Here is a 16,900-nt window from a genome sequence, read left to right as displayed (position 1 = left end):
CGAATTGCAAAACGGCTTTATTAGCCTCAACTACGCATCGCAAGCGGAAATAAAGGACTTGTTTCGAGGTCTGAAAACGGCGTCTTCTTTGAACTGTCGAAGGCAGTGTCTCTTTCATGGCTGCGCAGCACCGCTCTTCCCTCTCTTTGTCTCGGCCGTCTGCTGGCATGCGCCGTGAAGTTGGCGCGATTTCGAGGCCCGGTGACAGGTGAGGCCTGTGCCACCGGTTGACAGTTGTCACTATCCCTGTAGGGCCGGTACGGATAGGCTGAGGCTGCGACTCGCGAGTGGGACATTGTGGATGATGACTCAGCAATGAGGGCCTATGCGCTTACACGGATGTACCAGTACGGTATGACGTTATGCAGCTAGTGGTAATCAAGCAAGCTGTCGAGGCTGTGTAAGGTATGTACCGTATCAGTGCGTATGTACCTGAATAACCAGAACTCATCTCACTGATTTGGCGATCGCTTTCCCCAACGCCTGAGGTAGTTTAGTTTCCATACAACATTCGTTCGTGCAAAAGTTGAACTAGTAGGTTCAGCTGCGAAACACAGCCCCTTGTAAACGTGATTCAATCCTTTAAGGGTGTAACGTAAACACCGCCGACGACAAAGGCGCGCCCATGAGAATCACAACCTCGTATTTCCCTATTTCGTATTGATCACCCTCTGCTTGAACATCGGTCCGCCAACAGAAACCAAATTGAGCAAGATGCCCGTGTTGCGGTGAGGTTCTGCATCGCTTCAGCTGCAAGTCTCCTTGAGCCAGTACAGTAGGTACTGCTCCCCGACACAGTGCCGGGGTTGAATCCAGTTTCCTGTGTCTGATTGAGAGTTCTCGCATCTCATCTTCACCTTGCTGGGCAGGTGCATGCAGGGGTTTGCAGGGCGTCATCCCCTGTCCCGGCAGGGCGTGAGATCCCAGGGACTGGGAGCCCCACGTTACAATGGCTAGCGAGATTCGATTTGCGACACCTCCTAGCGCAGAGACCCATTATCTTTAAAGAACCGCGGCTTCCCTCCCGGGAACGCTACCTTTTCTACTACCTCACATTCGTCTCGCAGCAGCAACACTCCTACCGAAACTGTCAGACGCCAAAAAGATTGAAAAGGGCAACATGGCTGTGGGAACTGTCCTTGTCACTGGGTAAGGCCCCTCAGTATGGACTCAGCCCCTCAGTACCCCAGCACTTCGCTACCCCGCCAAAATTTCCCCCACGACCGTCAATGGCATGCTGATAATGGCATGCAGTGGCACCGGCTACATTGGGTCTTTCACAACCCTCGCTCTTCTCGAGAATGGATACGATGTAGTGGTCGTCGACAATCTCTATAATTCCTCCAAAGTCGCACTTGACCGCATCGAATTGATCTGCGGGAAGCGCGCCGCCTTCTACCAAGTCGATATCACGGACGAGGCTGGCCTCGACGAGGTCTTTGCCAAGCACCCCGAGATTGACAGCGTCATCCACTTTGCGGCCCTCAAGGCAGTTGGCGAGTCTGGCGAGATCCCGCTGGAGTACTACAGAGTCAATGTCGGCGGCAGCATTTCGCTGCTCCGCTCCATGGAGAAGCACAATGTCACAAACATCGTCTTCTCTTCGTCAGCCACCGTCTACGGAGATGCCACGCGTGTTCCCAACATGATTCCCATCCCTGAGCACTGCCCCATTGGGCCAACCAACACCTACGGCCGGACGAAGGTCATGATCGAGACTGTCATCACCGACCACGTGGAGGCGCAACGGCGCAACCTCCAGAAGGCAGGAAAGCCGCACGATCAGTGGAACGGCGCTCTGCTCCGTTATTTTAACCCTTGCGGCGCGCACCCCAGCGGTATCATGGGCGAGGACCCGCAGGGCGTTCCGTACAACCTTCTTCCTCTTCTCGGCAAGGTCGCAACCGGTGACCGCGAGAAGCTGCTAGTCTTTGGTGACGGTGAGTCAAGGAAAGAACCAACGATGTGTAATGGGATGGAGAAGCTGACTCGACCTAGACTACGCCTCGAGGGACGGTACTGCCATTCGTGATTACATTCATGTTCTCGACCTTGCGAGCGGCCACTTGGCCGCCCTCAACTACCTGCGCGAGCACAAGCCAGGCGTCAAGGCCTGGAACTTGGGGTCCGGCCGCGGCAGCACGGTCTTGGAGATGATCAAGGCCTTCAGCAAGGTTGTCGGCCGGGATCTGCCCTACGAGGTTGTTGAGCGGCGACTCGGAGACGTCCTAGACCTGACCGCCAACCCAGCCCTTGCGAACAAGGAACTGCAGTGGAAGACGAAGCTTACGTTGGAGGATGCCTGCGCCGACCTCTGGCGCTGGGTACAGAACAACCCCAAGGGATACCGGCAAGATCCGCCAGCCGAGTTTGTGGAGGCTCTGAAGGCCAAAAACGCCTAAAATAATGTTCACTGCCCCTCGGAGGAGCTCGAGATAGACACATTACGATATAAAGGGATGAAGCCACTTGCTAGAGTCGCTAATTTATCGATAGAAGAAACACATGAGCTGCTCCACTTAGACCTTGAGCAGCAGCTTCCCGGTTGTCTTCCTTCCTTCTAGATCTGAGTGCGCCCGGGCGACATCCTTGAGCGGGTAGACCTCGTGAATTTTGACCTTCACCTTCCCAGCGAGGAGCAGGTCAAACAGCTCCCTGGTATACGAGTCCAGCTCCTCCTGAGTTTCAATGTACCCGAAGACCCTAGGCCTCATCAACTTGAGATTCTTCGCGCCCAGTTTGAAGAGATCCACCGGGGGCACAGGGCCGGACTTTTAGACGGATATTGTCAGCCACCGCACAACCGAACATCGAGCTCGGAATTATAGAACTTACGGCGTTTCCAAACACAACCACGGTCCCCTTCCGCGCCACCATCTCCAGGTCCGCCTCAAACGTCGCCTTCCCCACCCCATCGAAGATCACATCCACCCCTTTGCCCCCCGTAATCTCCTTGACCCGCGCCACCACATCCTCCGCCTTCCGATCCACAACCCACTGCGCCCCGTTCCGCTTCGCAGCCTCGCATTTCTCCCGCCCGCCACACGTGCCAATCACCCTGGCCCCGTGCACGGCCAGCATCTGGCACAGCATCGACCCCGTCCCGCCCGCGGCCGCGTGCACCAGCGCCCAGGGGCCCGAGCTCACGCCCAGCAGCGCGCCGCCGGCGCTGGCACTTGTGCCGGGCCGCGGCAGGCCCGCCGCTTCGCGCACGAAGGTCAGGGCAGTCAGCCCCTGCAGCAGGGCGGCCGCCGCCGTCTCGGTGGAGAGCGAGGGTGGCAGGATGTGGGCGAGTGCGACCGGGAGGGCGGTGAACTCTGCGTAGGTCGCGTCCGAGGTGTAGGCTACGCGGTCGCCTTCTTTGGGTTTGATATGGGGGGTGCTGGAGGAGGTGGTAGAGGAGAGGGAGGTGGGGAGGGAAGGGTGCACGGCTACGACCGTGCCGGCGGCTTCTTTACCCGTTATGAACGGGAGGGTTGAGGAGGGGTAGAGGCCCGTGCGGAAATAGCTGTGTATATCTCGGGTTAGGAATTGAGTGATTCCTCTACTTCTAGTTGGGAAGAGAAGTTTGGGCATGAGGGCGAGGCTAAGATTACTAGGAGGTGGTGAGGTTGTGCGGGTGCTCACATGTCAATGTAGTTGGCCCCGATGAACTCGTTCCGGACGAGTATCTCACCCTCTTTAAGCTCGGGCACCGGCAGGTCGGTTTTCCACTGCAGCACCTCGACGCCGCCGGTTTCCTCGATGAGGATCCCTGACATAGTTTTAGGGATAAGCGGCATACTGTAGGCAGCTGCTCTTTTGGCACAATGCACGCTTCAGTTTGGAGAACGGGGGGACCAATATGGCTGAACGTCGATGAGGGGGTTTGTGTTTGGAGTTGTGAACTTGAAGAGCAAAGTGATGGGTTTCAGGTAATATGTCTTATATCCGCCAGCTCCGAGACCAGTGCTTCCAGCTTCACTGCATCTGGGCCGCAGTTACCGAGATGATCAACACCCCTCTCCGAGAGTCCGTCAACCAAAGCACAACGGTACCCCCTTCCCCGCTCGACTACTACTCCTGTCACGTCATCTCACCTTCCTAGCTCTACGTCCGACTCGACAACACGCGAAAGGTTAGAGGGTTTCATAACTTCATTTCGCCGATCTAGCTGCCTAATCACAGGCACCAGGGAGGTAATAATACCTAATATAGTCCATTTTCTTTTTTTCAAGTCGTGGCCGCCGGGATGCCTCAATTCTTGCGGTAGGCTTGCAAAGCAGCTACGACAATGTCTGCAATGGCGAGAATCTTTTCTTCTTCGAATTTCCGTGCGACGAGCTGCAAGCCGACCGGCGCACCATGGTAAATCTCGGGATCGTCTGAAATGGCACACCAGAGTCAGGTCATACTCCTCGGTCCGCCCCCGAACGACCGCGCGGTGACAAGGGAAGAGATAAGGGGCAAGGGGTGGCAAGAAGGGCAACGTACAATCATCCCAGTTCAGCTTGTCATGGTCACTCAGCGGTACATAAGACTTGTCTACCACGTCGATCGATTTGTCCGCCTTCGTGACGGGGATGGCGACCGCGCTGTAGTTCAGCACGTTGATAACCTCGGTATAGGCCGGCGAGTGATACTTTCCGGGGATGACGGCCGCATGTGGCGCAGCCGGCATGATCACGGCGTCGACGATCTGGCCGTCTTCGGCTGCAGTCGAGTTCCAGTAATCGGAATACGCGGCCTCATACTCGAGACCCTCAATGGTCAGGTTCTGATACTCCAAAAGAGACATCGGCGGCTTCAGCGGATATTGCTCCTGGAGATCCGGAATCAAAGGCTCGCCTGAAAGGTCGAGATGACTGTGGATATCCTGGGCACCGTCCGCCGTCAACATTGAAATCTAGGTGGGTTCGCCGTCAGCGGACTAGAACTGAATATTTGTTCGATTAAGGGACTCCCACTTACATGGATCCTTCTCCCAGTCGCGTGCGAAGGGGGATTCCAGTCGACGATCTACTTAGGTATTCAGTGACGATTAGCGTAACAGGCTCTCATATGGGAGTCATACTGCTGGTTTTCCATACCTTGTGGCCGGCCTGTCTAAGAGCATCCACTAGTTCGCGAAGGCCCCTCAAGATGGGAGGGTGCGGGCCCAGGACACCGTCAGTCCTAAGAGAAGCCTCATTAATCTCTTTCTCTGTATCGGTCATCCTCTTGTCGCCCTGTATTGCTTTCCATGATGTGCTTACCATAAGACACCGAGCTTCAAGGGAAGTTCAGATTGCGTTGCTTTCCCGTCACCGTCAGCACGGCTTCGGTACTTATCGACGACCTCCTGGCGGAACGGGATGGGGACGACGGCTGGGTCTCTCTCCCATGGACGAGTGGAGAGGATGGAGCGTAATGCCAGTTCCAGCCCTCCAGGCGAAGTGCTGAGAAAACCAACGGTCGAGCGGTACGTGTTCTGCCCAGGATTGGTGTTTGCGGCATCCCGGTACGACAGACGCTCCGCGGTGGGCTTGAGCGCGAAGATGCCGCAGAAAGTGGCCGGGATGCGGACGGAGCCCGCAATGTCTGTCCCGAGGCCCAGCGTGCTGCCACGCAGGGCCTGGAGCGCCCCTTCACCGCCCGACGAACCACCGCACGACAGGTTCTGGTTGTGGGGGTTCATGGTCTGGCCGATGATGTTGTTCTTGGTTTCTCCCATCAGCAGTGTCTGTGGCAAGCTGGTCTTGCAGAACAGCACAGCTCCGAGGGAAAGAAGCTCAGCTGTGATTTGGCTTTCAACTTGGTGTATCTGGCTCGGATCCTTGATGCCGAGGTTGCTACCAATCCACCCGACATAGCCCATCGTCGTATCCACGCCCTTGACGTGGAACTGATCTTTCACGCTGATGGGCAGGCCGTGGAGGGGACCGATGGTTTCTCCCTTCTCGGCATACAGGGCGTCAAGCTCTTTGGCACGCTCCAGTGCCTGGTCGAAGAATATTTCATGGAGGTAGTTGTTCTTCAGCCAATGGTCAACGACGTGACATTTTCGCTGAGCATCTCTTGGACAGGGGGTTTCGTACAATCTGATGGGCGACGGCGGCCGTCTTGCAAAACGCGGTCGTGACTTGGACGGCGCTCAGATTGCCCTCTTTGATTTCATTGACGATCTCGACGCTGTCCTTTGAGACGATGGATATCTCGTCAGGTTGCAGGAATTGCTGGATGAAAGGCCCGGTAAGATCGCGTTGGCTCTTGGCTCTGTCTAGGTCAGCGGGAGACAACCGCCACGCCTCCGGGATCTTGCTGAGTGTACTTGCGCGCTTTGCAGCTGCGCGGACTTCCCAAGGGGCGGGTTGGATCCTCATTTTGCTTTCTGAGGGGGATGGTGGCACGATCAAGGCTTGGGAGCGAACTGTGCCTGAGCATTTAATACTAGCAGCTAGAAGGGATATAGATATCCGGACCATCCCCGACTGAGGGCTCCGCCGACGTCGACAACGGCCTAACTACTTCCATGCTTATCAGCTGTGTATGCTCCGCCCCCGCCTTTAGGTCGCGACTCGGAGACACACAGTGCTGTGTGTACTGTGTATCTGTATTACCATACATGGAACTGCAAGAAACATTCTGCTCCTGGTTCGACTGTTGGGAGTGTTGTAGACTTAGCTACCTAGGTGATTGCTCCCGGCTAGCGGCGTGTGCTAATCACATCGTGGCCGTTGTGATGTTCTCATCAACTCAAGTGTGGCTACAAAACACTTATCAAGGACAAAAGCTACGGCATCACAAGCGGTAAGCTCGTCGGTAATTCTAAGTATCCGCCATATGAGGGCAGAAGAAGCATCATTTGAAGGAGTGAGCGGCAATACTTGCTGAAACCGCGCTGAAAACGCAATGCTCTGGTTTCTCGTCAATATAAAAGGCTGGCAGGTTTGAAAAATGGGCTCTGGAATGCTGGATTGGCGCCAATGGTAAGAGAAACATCTGAACTCTGCTCGCTCAAGGCCATATTACTGTCTCTCCAGACATGAAGCCAGCAATCTTCATGTCTCTGGTCGCTCTTTATTGTACTCCGACACTTCAAACTGTTGACGGTCATGTACAAACGATCAGGGTTCCCGTCCGGTCCCGTCTTGAGCTCAAACACGTAGAAGCTGGGCCTCCGGTCTCTGTCGCACGTCCTTTGGTGAGGTGAGCGAACACGTCATACTTTCGGTGTAGGAGACGACGCTTCCCCGTCCAAATAAATAAACAAATAAATAAATAAGAAAAAAGAAAAAGCCCAACGGAGATGATTGTCCTCGACGGCGAGTTCAATTCGGCACAATTCCCGCTGCCGGTTCTCCCGGTATCTTCCCGCATAAGTGTGGAGCTCCAGTGGGCATTTCCTATTTTTTTGATCTTGTCGAATAGCCTTCACAGTTTCACAACGTGGCGGTATTGCAACTGAGGCGTCGGTCAGCTAAAGATAGTGGTTGCGTTTTGAGACTGGGACACCGAGGAACTTTTTCAGGGTCATCTGCCCAACCCAATCCGGGGCGTCGGTGAGAGACACGGTATTCGACAAGATGACGATGGCGCTTTCTGTGTCCGGAAGAAGGATGTCGGTTGCCATAGCGTGGGGCCTATGTCCATCGTGGGAAACGACTAGGCGTGGTGCTATTCCTTTGCCAACGACAGGAATACCACCTGGCGTCACGAAAGGGTTTATGCCAGTTCGGCCCATTTCCCGGGAAGTTGGACGCGGACCCAGCCAAACCCACGCAGTCAGGCAGCCAATCCATATAGTCACTGTCTCCCTGGCAGTTTCTTGAGGAGATAGCTCAGAGACGTATATACAACACCATAGTTCTGATATGTCTTATGCAACCTAGAATTCTCTTTGCGAGAGGGCCCGCTGCATCTATGACAAATATTGTGAGCACCCATCGACCTCGAGATAAGGCAGCAAAGCTTTTTGCCAAGCCGAAGGACAGATAGAAGCTGTGTCTTTTCGCGGTGTATCTTCCAGTTTGTTATTTCTTGCATAATAAGGGTTAGATCACCAGCCAGAGATGGCGTCACCTTTAACCTATGCGTGAACCTCTTAGCTAAGCACCCGACATTTAATAATTACTTTGAATTTCGCAGAGCAGGATTCTCCGGGAGACAATTGGAATGTTTTGATTGTGTGGAACTACAACTTGGAAATCCCGGTTGCTGGTGTAGAGCGACACCTCTCTTGAACCGGAGTACCCAGGGCGAGACCAAGTCGAGGGGAACGAAAGGGAAGGGGGCAAATATTTCGATTCGTTTGATGATGGGTCTGCCAGTCTTGATAATCTTTTGGCACCGCGCGATGTGTTGCTGGCTTATTATTAATGTCCATATATCCTTATCCCTTTGTCTGATGAGGAAGGAGAGAAAGTATAAATATCACCTGGCTGTGGAGTGGTGGAAATCTTGGCTTTGTCAGGGGCCCTGCGCCGAGACTTGATGCGCTTGAACTGCAATTGCTCATCCCATCACCCTGTCCTCGGCGGCATTGCAAGGTCCACCAAGGCTAGCTGTACAGATGGTGATGTTACGTACAACTGTATGGATTACTTCTGGTACTGCCATCATAATCTTTAAATGTTAGCAAATTGGGATAATCGCATCTTCTGGCATCCGTGCGGTTAACGCGCAATGTTTGTTCTTTGATAAAACCCCCCGACCCAAGTGTACTATGTACAGTACTCGTAACATTGAGTGCACGTGCGTTGCCAGGGACCTATCAGCCAGCAAAGCCTAAGAGTGGAGATGCACCATTCCCGCTGCTGCTTGTTTCAGCCGAGTACACTCCCCCAGATTCGACAACTCTTCCCCATACAATGCATCTTAAAAATCCCGCCGATTCCATTTGGTACTGGTAGGATCAAACATCCCAAGTGCGTGAAGCGCTTACCAACACTCCAGAGGTTAAATAATACTACCTACCTACCTAGCTACGCAATGTCTCTTTAGGATCCTTGCCTTTGTCAGGTAGACACCTTCTCTACAAGCTGAACACATCAGCGGAGTTCTCTCTGTAACCGTGTAACGTGAGTTGCTAGCTATTGCAATGAAAGCTATTGAACGGCGTGAATAAGCGTCGATCAAAAGTGCCCGGTTTGCACATATCTGACCACCATCCGCGCACGATCCGAGGGCCCGGGGAGTTCTGCTGCAGCTGTGAGTTTTGGTGATTGGCTCGATCGTGATTTCGCCCCTTGTCGCCTTATGGGGCTTGTTTCTGACCCCTGGCTTCCGTCGGCGCTGAATCCGGTCCACACAGGCGTCAATCTTCCTGCGTCCGCTTCTTCTTTCCAGGTTGCGTTTTCTCGTCTTCGACGTGCTCATAATCGCCGGCGTGCTTCTGAAGCTGCGTACAATGGACGCCAAGGTAAGTGAGAGAACGAAGATGGCTGACGGCCGCCCATCACCGCGACTAACAATGCTGACTGCCTATTCAAGCAGTATGACCCGGGCCTGGAGCTGGCTCCACAGGATTTCCCGGAGGTGACTCGGGGCCAACAAGGGTACGGCCACCAACAACAGGACTTTCAACAACAACCATACCAAGACCCCTATCAGCGACAAGCCTACTATCAGCAGCAACTCTACGATATACCGGCGACGACATCACCCAAGCCGGAGCACCCAGCTCCTCCCCCATCTACATATGGAAGCCAAACAGCAACCGGCTCGCCCTACGGCTCGGAAGCGCATCCCGTGTTCGCCGCAGCGGCGGGCCCGTCTAAGTCGGCGCCACTCGGCAGGACAATATGCGGTGTTAGCCTGCTCGTCTTCGTCCTCTCCTGCATCATCGCGCTGCTCTCGGCCGCAGTGATCGGGTTAGCAGCCGCGACGGGCATCGAGTCGCAGCGCGCTAGTGATGCCGCAGCCAGCCTGGCCGCCATGATCAGCGGTTCAGCAACCTCCACAGCGCCCGCCGCCAGCAGCACGGCCACCCCCGTCATTGACGACGGGTGCTCCTCGAACCCCAGCAGCGTCGACAAGACGCTCTACACCTCGTTCTCTTGTATGCTGTTCGGCCACCCGATCGTCTTCCCTTCCATAACTGACCTCACAACGTAGTATTCGGCGCCCTTAAATTCACCCGGTACTGCAACAAGGACGCGCCAAACACGCCGCTGCTCTCGCTCTTCACGGCCGACTTCGACACCTGCATGGACGCATGCGCGGCGTACACCAAATACGTTCCTGGCTCGTTCGAGAACACAGCCAACGCGACCTGCGCGGGCGTCAGTTTCATTCCCGCCTGGACATCCAAGACGACCGCGACTAAGGGCACGGCGCCGGGCAACTGCTATCTCAAGGGCGGGCCGCAGAACGAGACCGGGCTGAACACGCCGAATATCGGGGTGGCCTGCCATGCGGCGATCTTGACACTCGGTTAGTGCTGGCGTCGGGCGAAGTCGGCGAGATGGCGAAAACGAATGACGGGTGCCTTTGGGATATTTCTTTTTGGGCTTTTATCATGAGAGCAATACTCGACACGTTTAAGCGAAGGATGGGATACCTGGATGACGCTTCGGCTTCGGTTTAACTGGGGGTTTATAGGATGAACGCTTTTTCTTTCTTTTCTCTGCGTTCCTCCCTTCCGGTTTTTCTTTTCTTTTCTTTTTCTTTTTTTTTCCTTTGTTCTCTGCTTTTTTTTCCCCTGGGGGCGGAGCGCTAGCTTGGGGAGGCGACTGGCAGGCGAGATTGGTGTCTTGCGTTTGCATTTGCATTTACGTCTGGGACGACTAGTAGTAACTGAAACTTCTATTCATAGCAATGATACCATACTATTGAGATGGAGCGGCTTCTCAATCCCGCTCGATGCTGTCTCGGTTCTTGTTCGTGACTCGGTCCGACTCGGTCCTTCTTGATCGCGCGCTACCATACTAGTATCTCACCTCGGTTGGGACGACTAACCTGTTGTGCGCCGAATCCATTCGCCAGTCTCCGGAGTTGGTGTAGGTCTTCTGCTGATCCTATGTTCCGTGTTCGTTGGTTTTGAGCCGGCCGGCGGAGTTAGCAGGGCCGAATTGAAGGTCAACAAGACTTTTTCAGTTATTTGCTGGCTCCGACCACACATCGCCCAAACGACTTCCTTCGGCGCGCCAAACCATCTTCCCCTTGGCCAATCGGCCCAACTCCCGAGCCCTCCCTTTGACAGCCACCAGGAACCTGACAGTAGGTAGGTACCTTGGTAGTCTTAGATCTCACTCGGCCGCCGATACGAGGACCGAAAACTCCGCTTCAACTCCGTATCTCCTCCGGCTCCGGAGCCACCACTGACTCGTGACCTTCCGTTCCTGGTAACCAGTGAGCGAGCCGGGCTACCCCACTCATCCGATCATGCACCCGACGGGGTTGCAACCACATCAGACGGTGTAACTCGAATGCCGATGGAGCTGACAAGTGTAACGGCCAGGTCCTTCGATAAATCAGAACCATAAACAACCCCGTGATATAGCCATCTCAGCGATGTCATCATGATGCAGATTCCCAAGGAATCAGGTCCAGAACCCGGCGCGGTGGCATTGGGTGGTCTTTCGCGGTCCGATATCGGCTGAGCGTCCGCGAAGCGCTAACGTTAAGCTTCGAGAGTTTGGCTGTTGTTTAGCAATAGGCAACGGGACCATGGGGATGAAGAAGAAGCACGGCCACAGTCGGCTTAGCTGTGAGCTCGTTGTATTGTGCCGACATTGAGTGTGGACATGTTCGGCCCGTCGGATGAGGCCCTCACATCAACGGTCATCGCGGAGCCCAGTACGGATACTGGATCAAGCACAGGATTCAGCGAAGGGAACCCCGCCTCTTTTATCTTTCCCGGGCCGAGCGCGATTCGCTGCGGCTACCAGTCAGGCGATTCCGCATGTTCATCTTACGAAATACCAATGTCCACCGAACAGTCCGATAGGCGGAGACTGGGCGGGCTCTGGTGTGCCGGTAACGTTACCGAATTCGGCCAGGGAGGTCGCGGTAGGCGAGATGGTGTCGGACTCGCACACGAGAGATGCATTGCGGAATGCCCAGACCTCGATGGCGGGGTCCTGTTGTCAATCGAAAGGCGCGACCCACATTTTACCAACCCTGGCACTTCCGCCTGGACAGACACAGCAACTCATGACTCCTCCTTCGAACGAAGCGCGCTGAAGGGAGTGGAACTAGGTGTCCGAAGTGCGAAGAAAACGAATGCAGGGCATGGCATACCGGTACATGGGATTGGGAGATGGGCTCAAATAAAATCTGATCCCGCCAGCTTAGTCGTCTTTCGCTTACGTTGTTGTTCTTGACAATCCTTCAATCTGGCCCAAGCTCAGTGTTTGCAAGCGGTCGACGACAACATACGCCTTCCGAGTCTCCGAGGCTAACCCCCTTTTATTGACACGGGGCATTCGGTGACACATCCGAGAGACCATCTGTGCATTACCGCGCGACCAGAATCCCCTTCGTCGTGGACAACGACGCAATAGTAATGCGTTCTGGGCCCTCTCCGTACGCCCTTTGGGCTGACATCTTGATAGTAACTCCACGGACGGCAGGGTGAGCCCGTGTTGCTGCCCAATAGCGGCAGCGCCGTAGTCTCGGGAAGATGGACGAGTTTGTCAACTGGGACCAAGCCGAGCCGGCTGCGGCCGCCGGGGTTGAGATGCCGTCTCAATGCATGCTGCCGTCGGGCCAGTCGCTGGCTGACCTGGACCTGGCACTGGAGAACGCCGACGGTGACGACTTTTCGTTCTGGGCTTTGCAGCACTTCGAGAACAACGTCTCACCCACCATGGGGAATTTAGACGAGGAGATCCCCATGCCCACGGATAGGAGCACCAGAACGTTTGAGGACCACCTGGAGACCCCCGAAGCCCCTTGTGAGCACTGCCAGCTGGGCGGCTTCGAGTGCAAGCGGATCCCAGAGGGTAAATACAAGGGCTATTGCACGAGTTGCGTCGCCCTTGCCCGTGCATGCAGCTTCGGTCTCGATCCGGTCTTCCCTTCCAACCCTTGGCCAGTGATGGGAGACCACCCCGAGCTGCTTCAGGAGGACTTCCACTCCGAGCCGCTCCGGTCGGCTTCGGCTACGGACCTGCCTGGGTCGGCTTCTATTGCTGAGAAGTCAAGCGCCAACCCGGCTGGGCCCAAGGGCAAAGCCGGTGCTCGTTTCTCCAGAGAATCGGTCAAGATCCTGAAGAACTGGCTGTCAACCCACAGCAAGCACCCTTATCCGAACGAGGAGGAAAAGGAGATGCTGCAGAAGCAGACAGGCCTCAGCAAGACGCAAATCACAAACTGGCTGGCCAACACCCGGCGCCGGAACAAGAATGCCGTGAGCCACCGGTCGACGTCGCCCGGCGTGCGCAGCTGGGCAAACCCCATCGACATCCCGCAGAGACGGGGAACGCCCGCATCCTTCGAGAACATGAACCCGCTGCAGCGTTGGGCGCACTCTCCGCCGGAGAACGAACCCGCGTCGGTGACGGCCATTGCCAACGCCATCAAGTCCACCTCGAGCATCTCTTCGGGCCTCAACAGCCCCTACAGTGCCAACTTCACCGACGATGGCTCTGGGAGGTCGCTCTGCGATTCCGCCATCAGCAGCGCCAATACCTCACACTCGAGCACGTCCGTGTACTCGTTCGGCTCGCGGGGCTCATTTGGGTCCGCTGGGTCGTCGATCCATCGTGGTCGGAGGCGGAGGAGGAGAAAGGCTCTGACTACCGGCAACCAACCTCACCAGTCGGGTCCGCCCAAGACCTATCAATGCACGTTCTGTACCGAAACGTTCAGAACGAAGCACGACTGGCAGAGACACGAGAAGTCGCTGCACTTGTCTCTCGAGCGGTGGGTGTGCTCCCCCAACGGCGCGCAGGCTTTCAACCCGGAGAACGGTCGGATGTCGTGCGTCTTCTGCGGGGAGGCGAATCCGGACGAGGCGCACGTCGACAGCCACAACCACTCGGCCTGCCAGGAGCGAACCATGAGCGAACGCACCTTCTACCGGAAGGACCATCTGCGCCAGCATCTGAAGCTCGTTCACAACGCTAAGTTCATGAGCTGGTCCATGGAACAGTGGAAGGCGACCACGCCCGAGATCCGATCCCGCTGCGGGTTCTGCGACGCCATCCTGGACACGTGGTCCGTCCGTGTTGACCACCTCGCCGAGCACTTCAAGAAGGGTAAATCCATGGCGGACTGGAAGGGTGGCTGGGGTTTCGACGCCCCCGTGCTCGACATGGTCGAGAACTCCATTCCACCGTGTAAGTTCTTCTCCACCCCATCGCTGATAGCCAGCTTGGAATGGTGCTGACATGCCTCATGAAGATCTCATTCACGACGAAAGAAACTCCCCGAATCCGTATGAGGCGTCCCGGCCATCGGTCTCATCGGCCCGCAACGCCTTCGAGCTCATCAAGCATGAACTAACCTTCTACATGGACAACTGGCGTGAGAAGGAGGGCAAGGAACCATCGGATGACGACCTTCAACGCACAGCATGCGCGTTAATATACGACAGCTATGAGGTTGCCGAAGCCTCGGCGACCTCGTCAGATTCATGGTTCCGGGACTTGCTGTTCTCTTCCGAGCGCATCGCACAAGAGGCGAGGTGGACCAAGGTTAGAGGCGTTGAGCATTGGCAGCAACTCAAGATCAACGGCAAGCGCAACATCTTTGAACTCGACCCGATGGAGGCGAAACTCCACGACTACGTCAAGGCTCGCCGTCTGCTCGGCTTGACCGCCATGGATTGCGAGCTGCAGATCGAGGCGTGCAACATCATCCGCAGCATGGAAGCCATGTCTAATTTCCCATCCAACGAGGTCAGCGATTTCCTGATCCGGCTGGTGAAGGGCTCGCGTGACTGGCTTGCCGGCTTCCGGGACAGGGCTGGCCTGCCGCACCCCGGGGTTATGGCGGACGAGAGGAAACGATCCAAGGACCCTTCCACCATCGACTCGACGATCCACAACCCTCGAAGGCTGGAGGCCGATTTAGCCGAGTACGTTGTCGAACAGAGAGCGCTCGGCATCGAGCCCACCGACGCGGATCTCCAAAGGCAGGCTCGGATCATCATCTACGAAAACGACGACGTATGGAATCAGACTTCCGCCGACGATCCGCTATGGCTGGCGACTTTCAGGCAGCGGCATGCTCCGACGAGTGTGAGTGACGGGGCCGGGTGTAGCGGTGCCCAGGTGCCAGGCACGCTCGACGGTTGTTACAGGCCCATCTCGGCTATGGGCGGTCGCTCCTCTGGCGGAACCACATCACCGTTCAGTTCAGGAGCCAGTGGCAGCGGCGCTTCACTCAACGCAACAGGAGCATTGGGGGCATGCCCTCCCAGAGTCGGCGCCTACTTTCTCAACGACGCAAACTGCTACACGCGCCTGGCTCGGGAGTTGAAGAAGTATGTCGCCTCGGCCATGTCGCCGAACAACCCCAACTGCCACGTCCCAAGCGACGAAGAGCTCCAACACCAAGCGCGCTGGATTGTCTACGAGGAGTAAGTTGTTTCTTTTCTGTTGCCCTAGTCAACACCGCAATTACTAACTTTGTTTTCCCTCACACAGTGACGACCCGTGGAACCAAACAGCGGCCGACAATGCCGAGTGGCTCCGCCGCTTCAAGCGCGACGTCGGCCTCCTTACCGACCCTGCCCTCCCGGGCTTGACTGACTCGATCACTTGGAACATCTGCCAGGGCGGGTCAGGCTTTAGGCCACCTTACGTATTCCCCAACCCCCAGAAGATGGCGCCACCACAGATTCCCGCTAGCTCTTCGTCCGCTTCCCCATTCCAGCAACAGCAAACATCAGCAGCCAACAGCGACCATTCCCCGATGTCGGGAGTGATGTCCGAAAACCAAGGGGGTGGCGATGGTGTCTGTCAGGTGTTGGCATGCGAGCCGCCCCCGGCGGTATTCTGTTCACGCGAGCTGGAGAAGGACCTCAGCGACTTCGTGACCGCGCAGGTGGTCATGCTGGGCCGGGAGGGGTTCCCGTCCGACGCCGCGATCCGGCAGCGAGCGCGCGCCTTCTGGAACTGCATTCCCGCCCACGCCGGCGAGGAGCGGACCCCCGCCGACGACGAGGTGTTACTGGCCAAGTTCCGGGACATGATGCGCGTCCGCCTGGGGCTCAGTCAGCCTTCCTCTCCTTCCCGGACTCAAAATAGTCCAACCGGGGCCTTGCAGCAGGGCGGCCAGATGAATCAGGTGTCAACGGATATGGGACTCGGCCCGATAGTGGAGAGGGATTACCCCAACCTTTCCTCCTCCACGGTGGGCTTGGGCCCAATCACGGAGATGGACTGCCCCGGGGTCGGTGTTGGTATGAGTCAGAGCGAGATCAATGATATGCTGCAGGAGATGGATTTTGATTTTGGGAATATGGAGGATTACCTGGGCATTGCTACGGGCGGGATGGCTATGGACCAGCTATGAGGGGGAGGATGTTGGAAATGGGGTCTTGCCATGGGGTAGATGAGATGGCCGTAGTGGTCTGGTTTCTGGTTTCCTTACATATATATACCTATCCTTCGGTGCATTGCGCCGGGTGTATGTGCGGAGCGGAGAGTAAGGAGACGGTGAGTGCAAGGGTATGTATACGGTTAGGGGATGTTGTTGACTGCTTTTGATACCTCAACGCTGGTAATGGTGGCTGCTGGATTCAACGAACAGATGTAGCGTATTCAGGGGAGTACAATCCCACTCTGAAATGGTTTAGACTTCTAGTTCCCATTTACCTGCCTTTTCCAACAGTACAACGATGTAGAACCAACACATTAATTCTTACCTACCTTACATAGCCTGCCCAGCTCCAGAGTGGTCGTGAGAGCCATCGAGGGTGGATTTGGGCGGAAGTATCGCGCCATGAAATCCTGACTATAGCGTTGCTTAATTAATACTTTGCACCACA

At 55.9% G+C, this 16,900-nt stretch overlaps 5 protein-coding genes across 5 annotated transcripts; 3 read left to right on the top strand and 2 right to left on the bottom strand.

The window, feature by feature from the left end:
• Positions 1 to 1,009: 1,009 nt before the first annotated feature.
• B0T15DRAFT_165495 (uncharacterized protein) lies at positions 1,010 to 2,553 on the top strand. Its single transcript, XM_062862155.1, has 3 exons — positions 1,010 to 1,149; positions 1,255 to 1,940; positions 1,999 to 2,553. The coding sequence occupies exons 1-3, from the start codon at positions 1,121 to 1,123 to the stop codon at positions 2,400 to 2,402; spliced, it is 1,119 nt and encodes a 372-aa protein (XP_062722902.1). The 5' UTR covers positions 1,010 to 1,120; the 3' UTR covers positions 2,403 to 2,553.
• B0T15DRAFT_165490 (uncharacterized protein) lies at positions 2,276 to 3,959 on the bottom strand. The gene is made up of 3 exons (XM_062862154.1): positions 3,628 to 3,959; positions 2,836 to 3,508; positions 2,276 to 2,771 (listed from the first exon to the last, which is right to left on the bottom strand). The coding sequence occupies exons 1-3, from the start codon at positions 3,780 to 3,782 to the stop codon at positions 2,520 to 2,522; spliced, it is 1,080 nt and encodes a 359-aa protein (XP_062722901.1). The 5' UTR covers positions 3,783 to 3,959; the 3' UTR covers positions 2,276 to 2,519.
• Positions 3,960 to 4,236: 277 nt separating this feature from the next.
• B0T15DRAFT_510428 (amidase signature domain-containing protein) lies at positions 4,237 to 6,341 on the bottom strand (the record flags this gene model as incomplete). The annotated part of the gene is made up of 6 exons (XM_062867853.1): positions 4,237 to 4,364; positions 4,474 to 4,885; positions 4,951 to 4,998; positions 5,070 to 5,154; positions 5,235 to 5,992; positions 6,057 to 6,341. The coding sequence occupies 6 exons, from the start codon at positions 6,339 to 6,341 to the stop codon at positions 4,237 to 4,239; spliced, it is 1,716 nt and encodes a 571-aa protein (XP_062722900.1).
• A 2,823-nt stretch (positions 6,342 to 9,164) lies between these two features.
• Positions 9,165 to 10,655, top strand: B0T15DRAFT_165450 (uncharacterized protein). The gene is made up of 3 exons (XM_062862153.1): positions 9,165 to 9,379; positions 9,451 to 10,018; positions 10,075 to 10,655. Exons 1-3 carry the CDS (start codon positions 9,368 to 9,370, stop codon positions 10,395 to 10,397), a joined length of 903 nt encoding a protein of 300 aa, XP_062722899.1. The 5' UTR covers positions 9,165 to 9,367; the 3' UTR covers positions 10,398 to 10,655.
• Positions 10,656 to 12,096: 1,441 nt separating this feature from the next.
• B0T15DRAFT_414043 (C2H2 transcription factor) lies at positions 12,097 to 16,839 on the top strand. The gene is made up of 4 exons (XM_062865434.1): positions 12,097 to 12,463; positions 12,516 to 14,243; positions 14,308 to 15,487; positions 15,555 to 16,839. The coding sequence occupies exons 2-4, from the start codon at positions 12,584 to 12,586 to the stop codon at positions 16,423 to 16,425; spliced, it is 3,711 nt and encodes a 1,236-aa protein (XP_062722898.1). The 5' UTR covers positions 12,097 to 12,463; positions 12,516 to 12,583; the 3' UTR covers positions 16,426 to 16,839.
• Positions 16,840 to 16,900: the final 61 nt, after the last annotated feature.

This window comes from Chaetomium strumarium (genome assembly GCF_033439665.1).
Source record: "Chaetomium strumarium strain CBS 333.67 chromosome Unknown B0T15scaffold_3, whole genome shotgun sequence".
NCBI lineage: Eukaryota > Fungi > Ascomycota > Sordariomycetes > Sordariales > Chaetomiaceae > Chaetomium > Chaetomium strumarium.
The sequence above is the reverse complement of the archived record's forward strand: the minus strand, read 5'-3'. Positions and strand labels throughout refer to the sequence as shown.

Bases quoted from the DNA above. Each gene is read 5' to 3' on its own strand.
- B0T15DRAFT_165490 (XM_062862154.1), bottom strand. From the start codon at position 3,782: ATGCCGCTTATCCCTAAAACTATGTCAGGGATCCTCATCGAGGAAACC. The intron at 3,509-3,627 runs GTGAGCACCCGC...AGATATACACAG, and splicing joins GGGGCCAACTACATTGACAT to CTATTTCCGCACGGGCCTCT. The intron at 2,772-2,835 runs GTAAGTTCTATA...TCCGTCTAAAAG, and splicing joins TGGTTGTGTTTGGAAACGCC to TCCGGCCCTGTGCCCCCGGT.
- B0T15DRAFT_414043 (XM_062865434.1), top strand. From the start codon at position 12,584: ATGGACGAGTTTGTCAACTGGGACCAAGCCGAGCCGGCTGCGGCCGCC. The intron at 14,244-14,307 runs GTAAGTTCTTCT...TGCCTCATGAAG, and splicing joins CGAGAACTCCATTCCACCGT to ATCTCATTCACGACGAAAGA. The intron at 15,488-15,554 runs GTAAGTTGTTTC...TCCCTCACACAG, and splicing joins CGCTGGATTGTCTACGAGGA to TGACGACCCGTGGAACCAAA.
- B0T15DRAFT_165495 (XM_062862155.1), top strand. From the start codon at position 1,121: ATGGCTGTGGGAACTGTCCTTGTCACTGG. The intron at 1,150-1,254 runs GTAAGGCCCCTC...AATGGCATGCAG, and splicing joins GGAACTGTCCTTGTCACTGG to TGGCACCGGCTACATTGGGT. The intron at 1,941-1,998 runs GTGAGTCAAGGA...GACTCGACCTAG, and splicing joins GCTGCTAGTCTTTGGTGACG to ACTACGCCTCGAGGGACGGT.
- B0T15DRAFT_165450 (XM_062862153.1), top strand. The intron at 10,019-10,074 runs GTATGCTGTTCG...CTCACAACGTAG, and splicing joins GCTCTACACCTCGTTCTCTT to TATTCGGCGCCCTTAAATTC.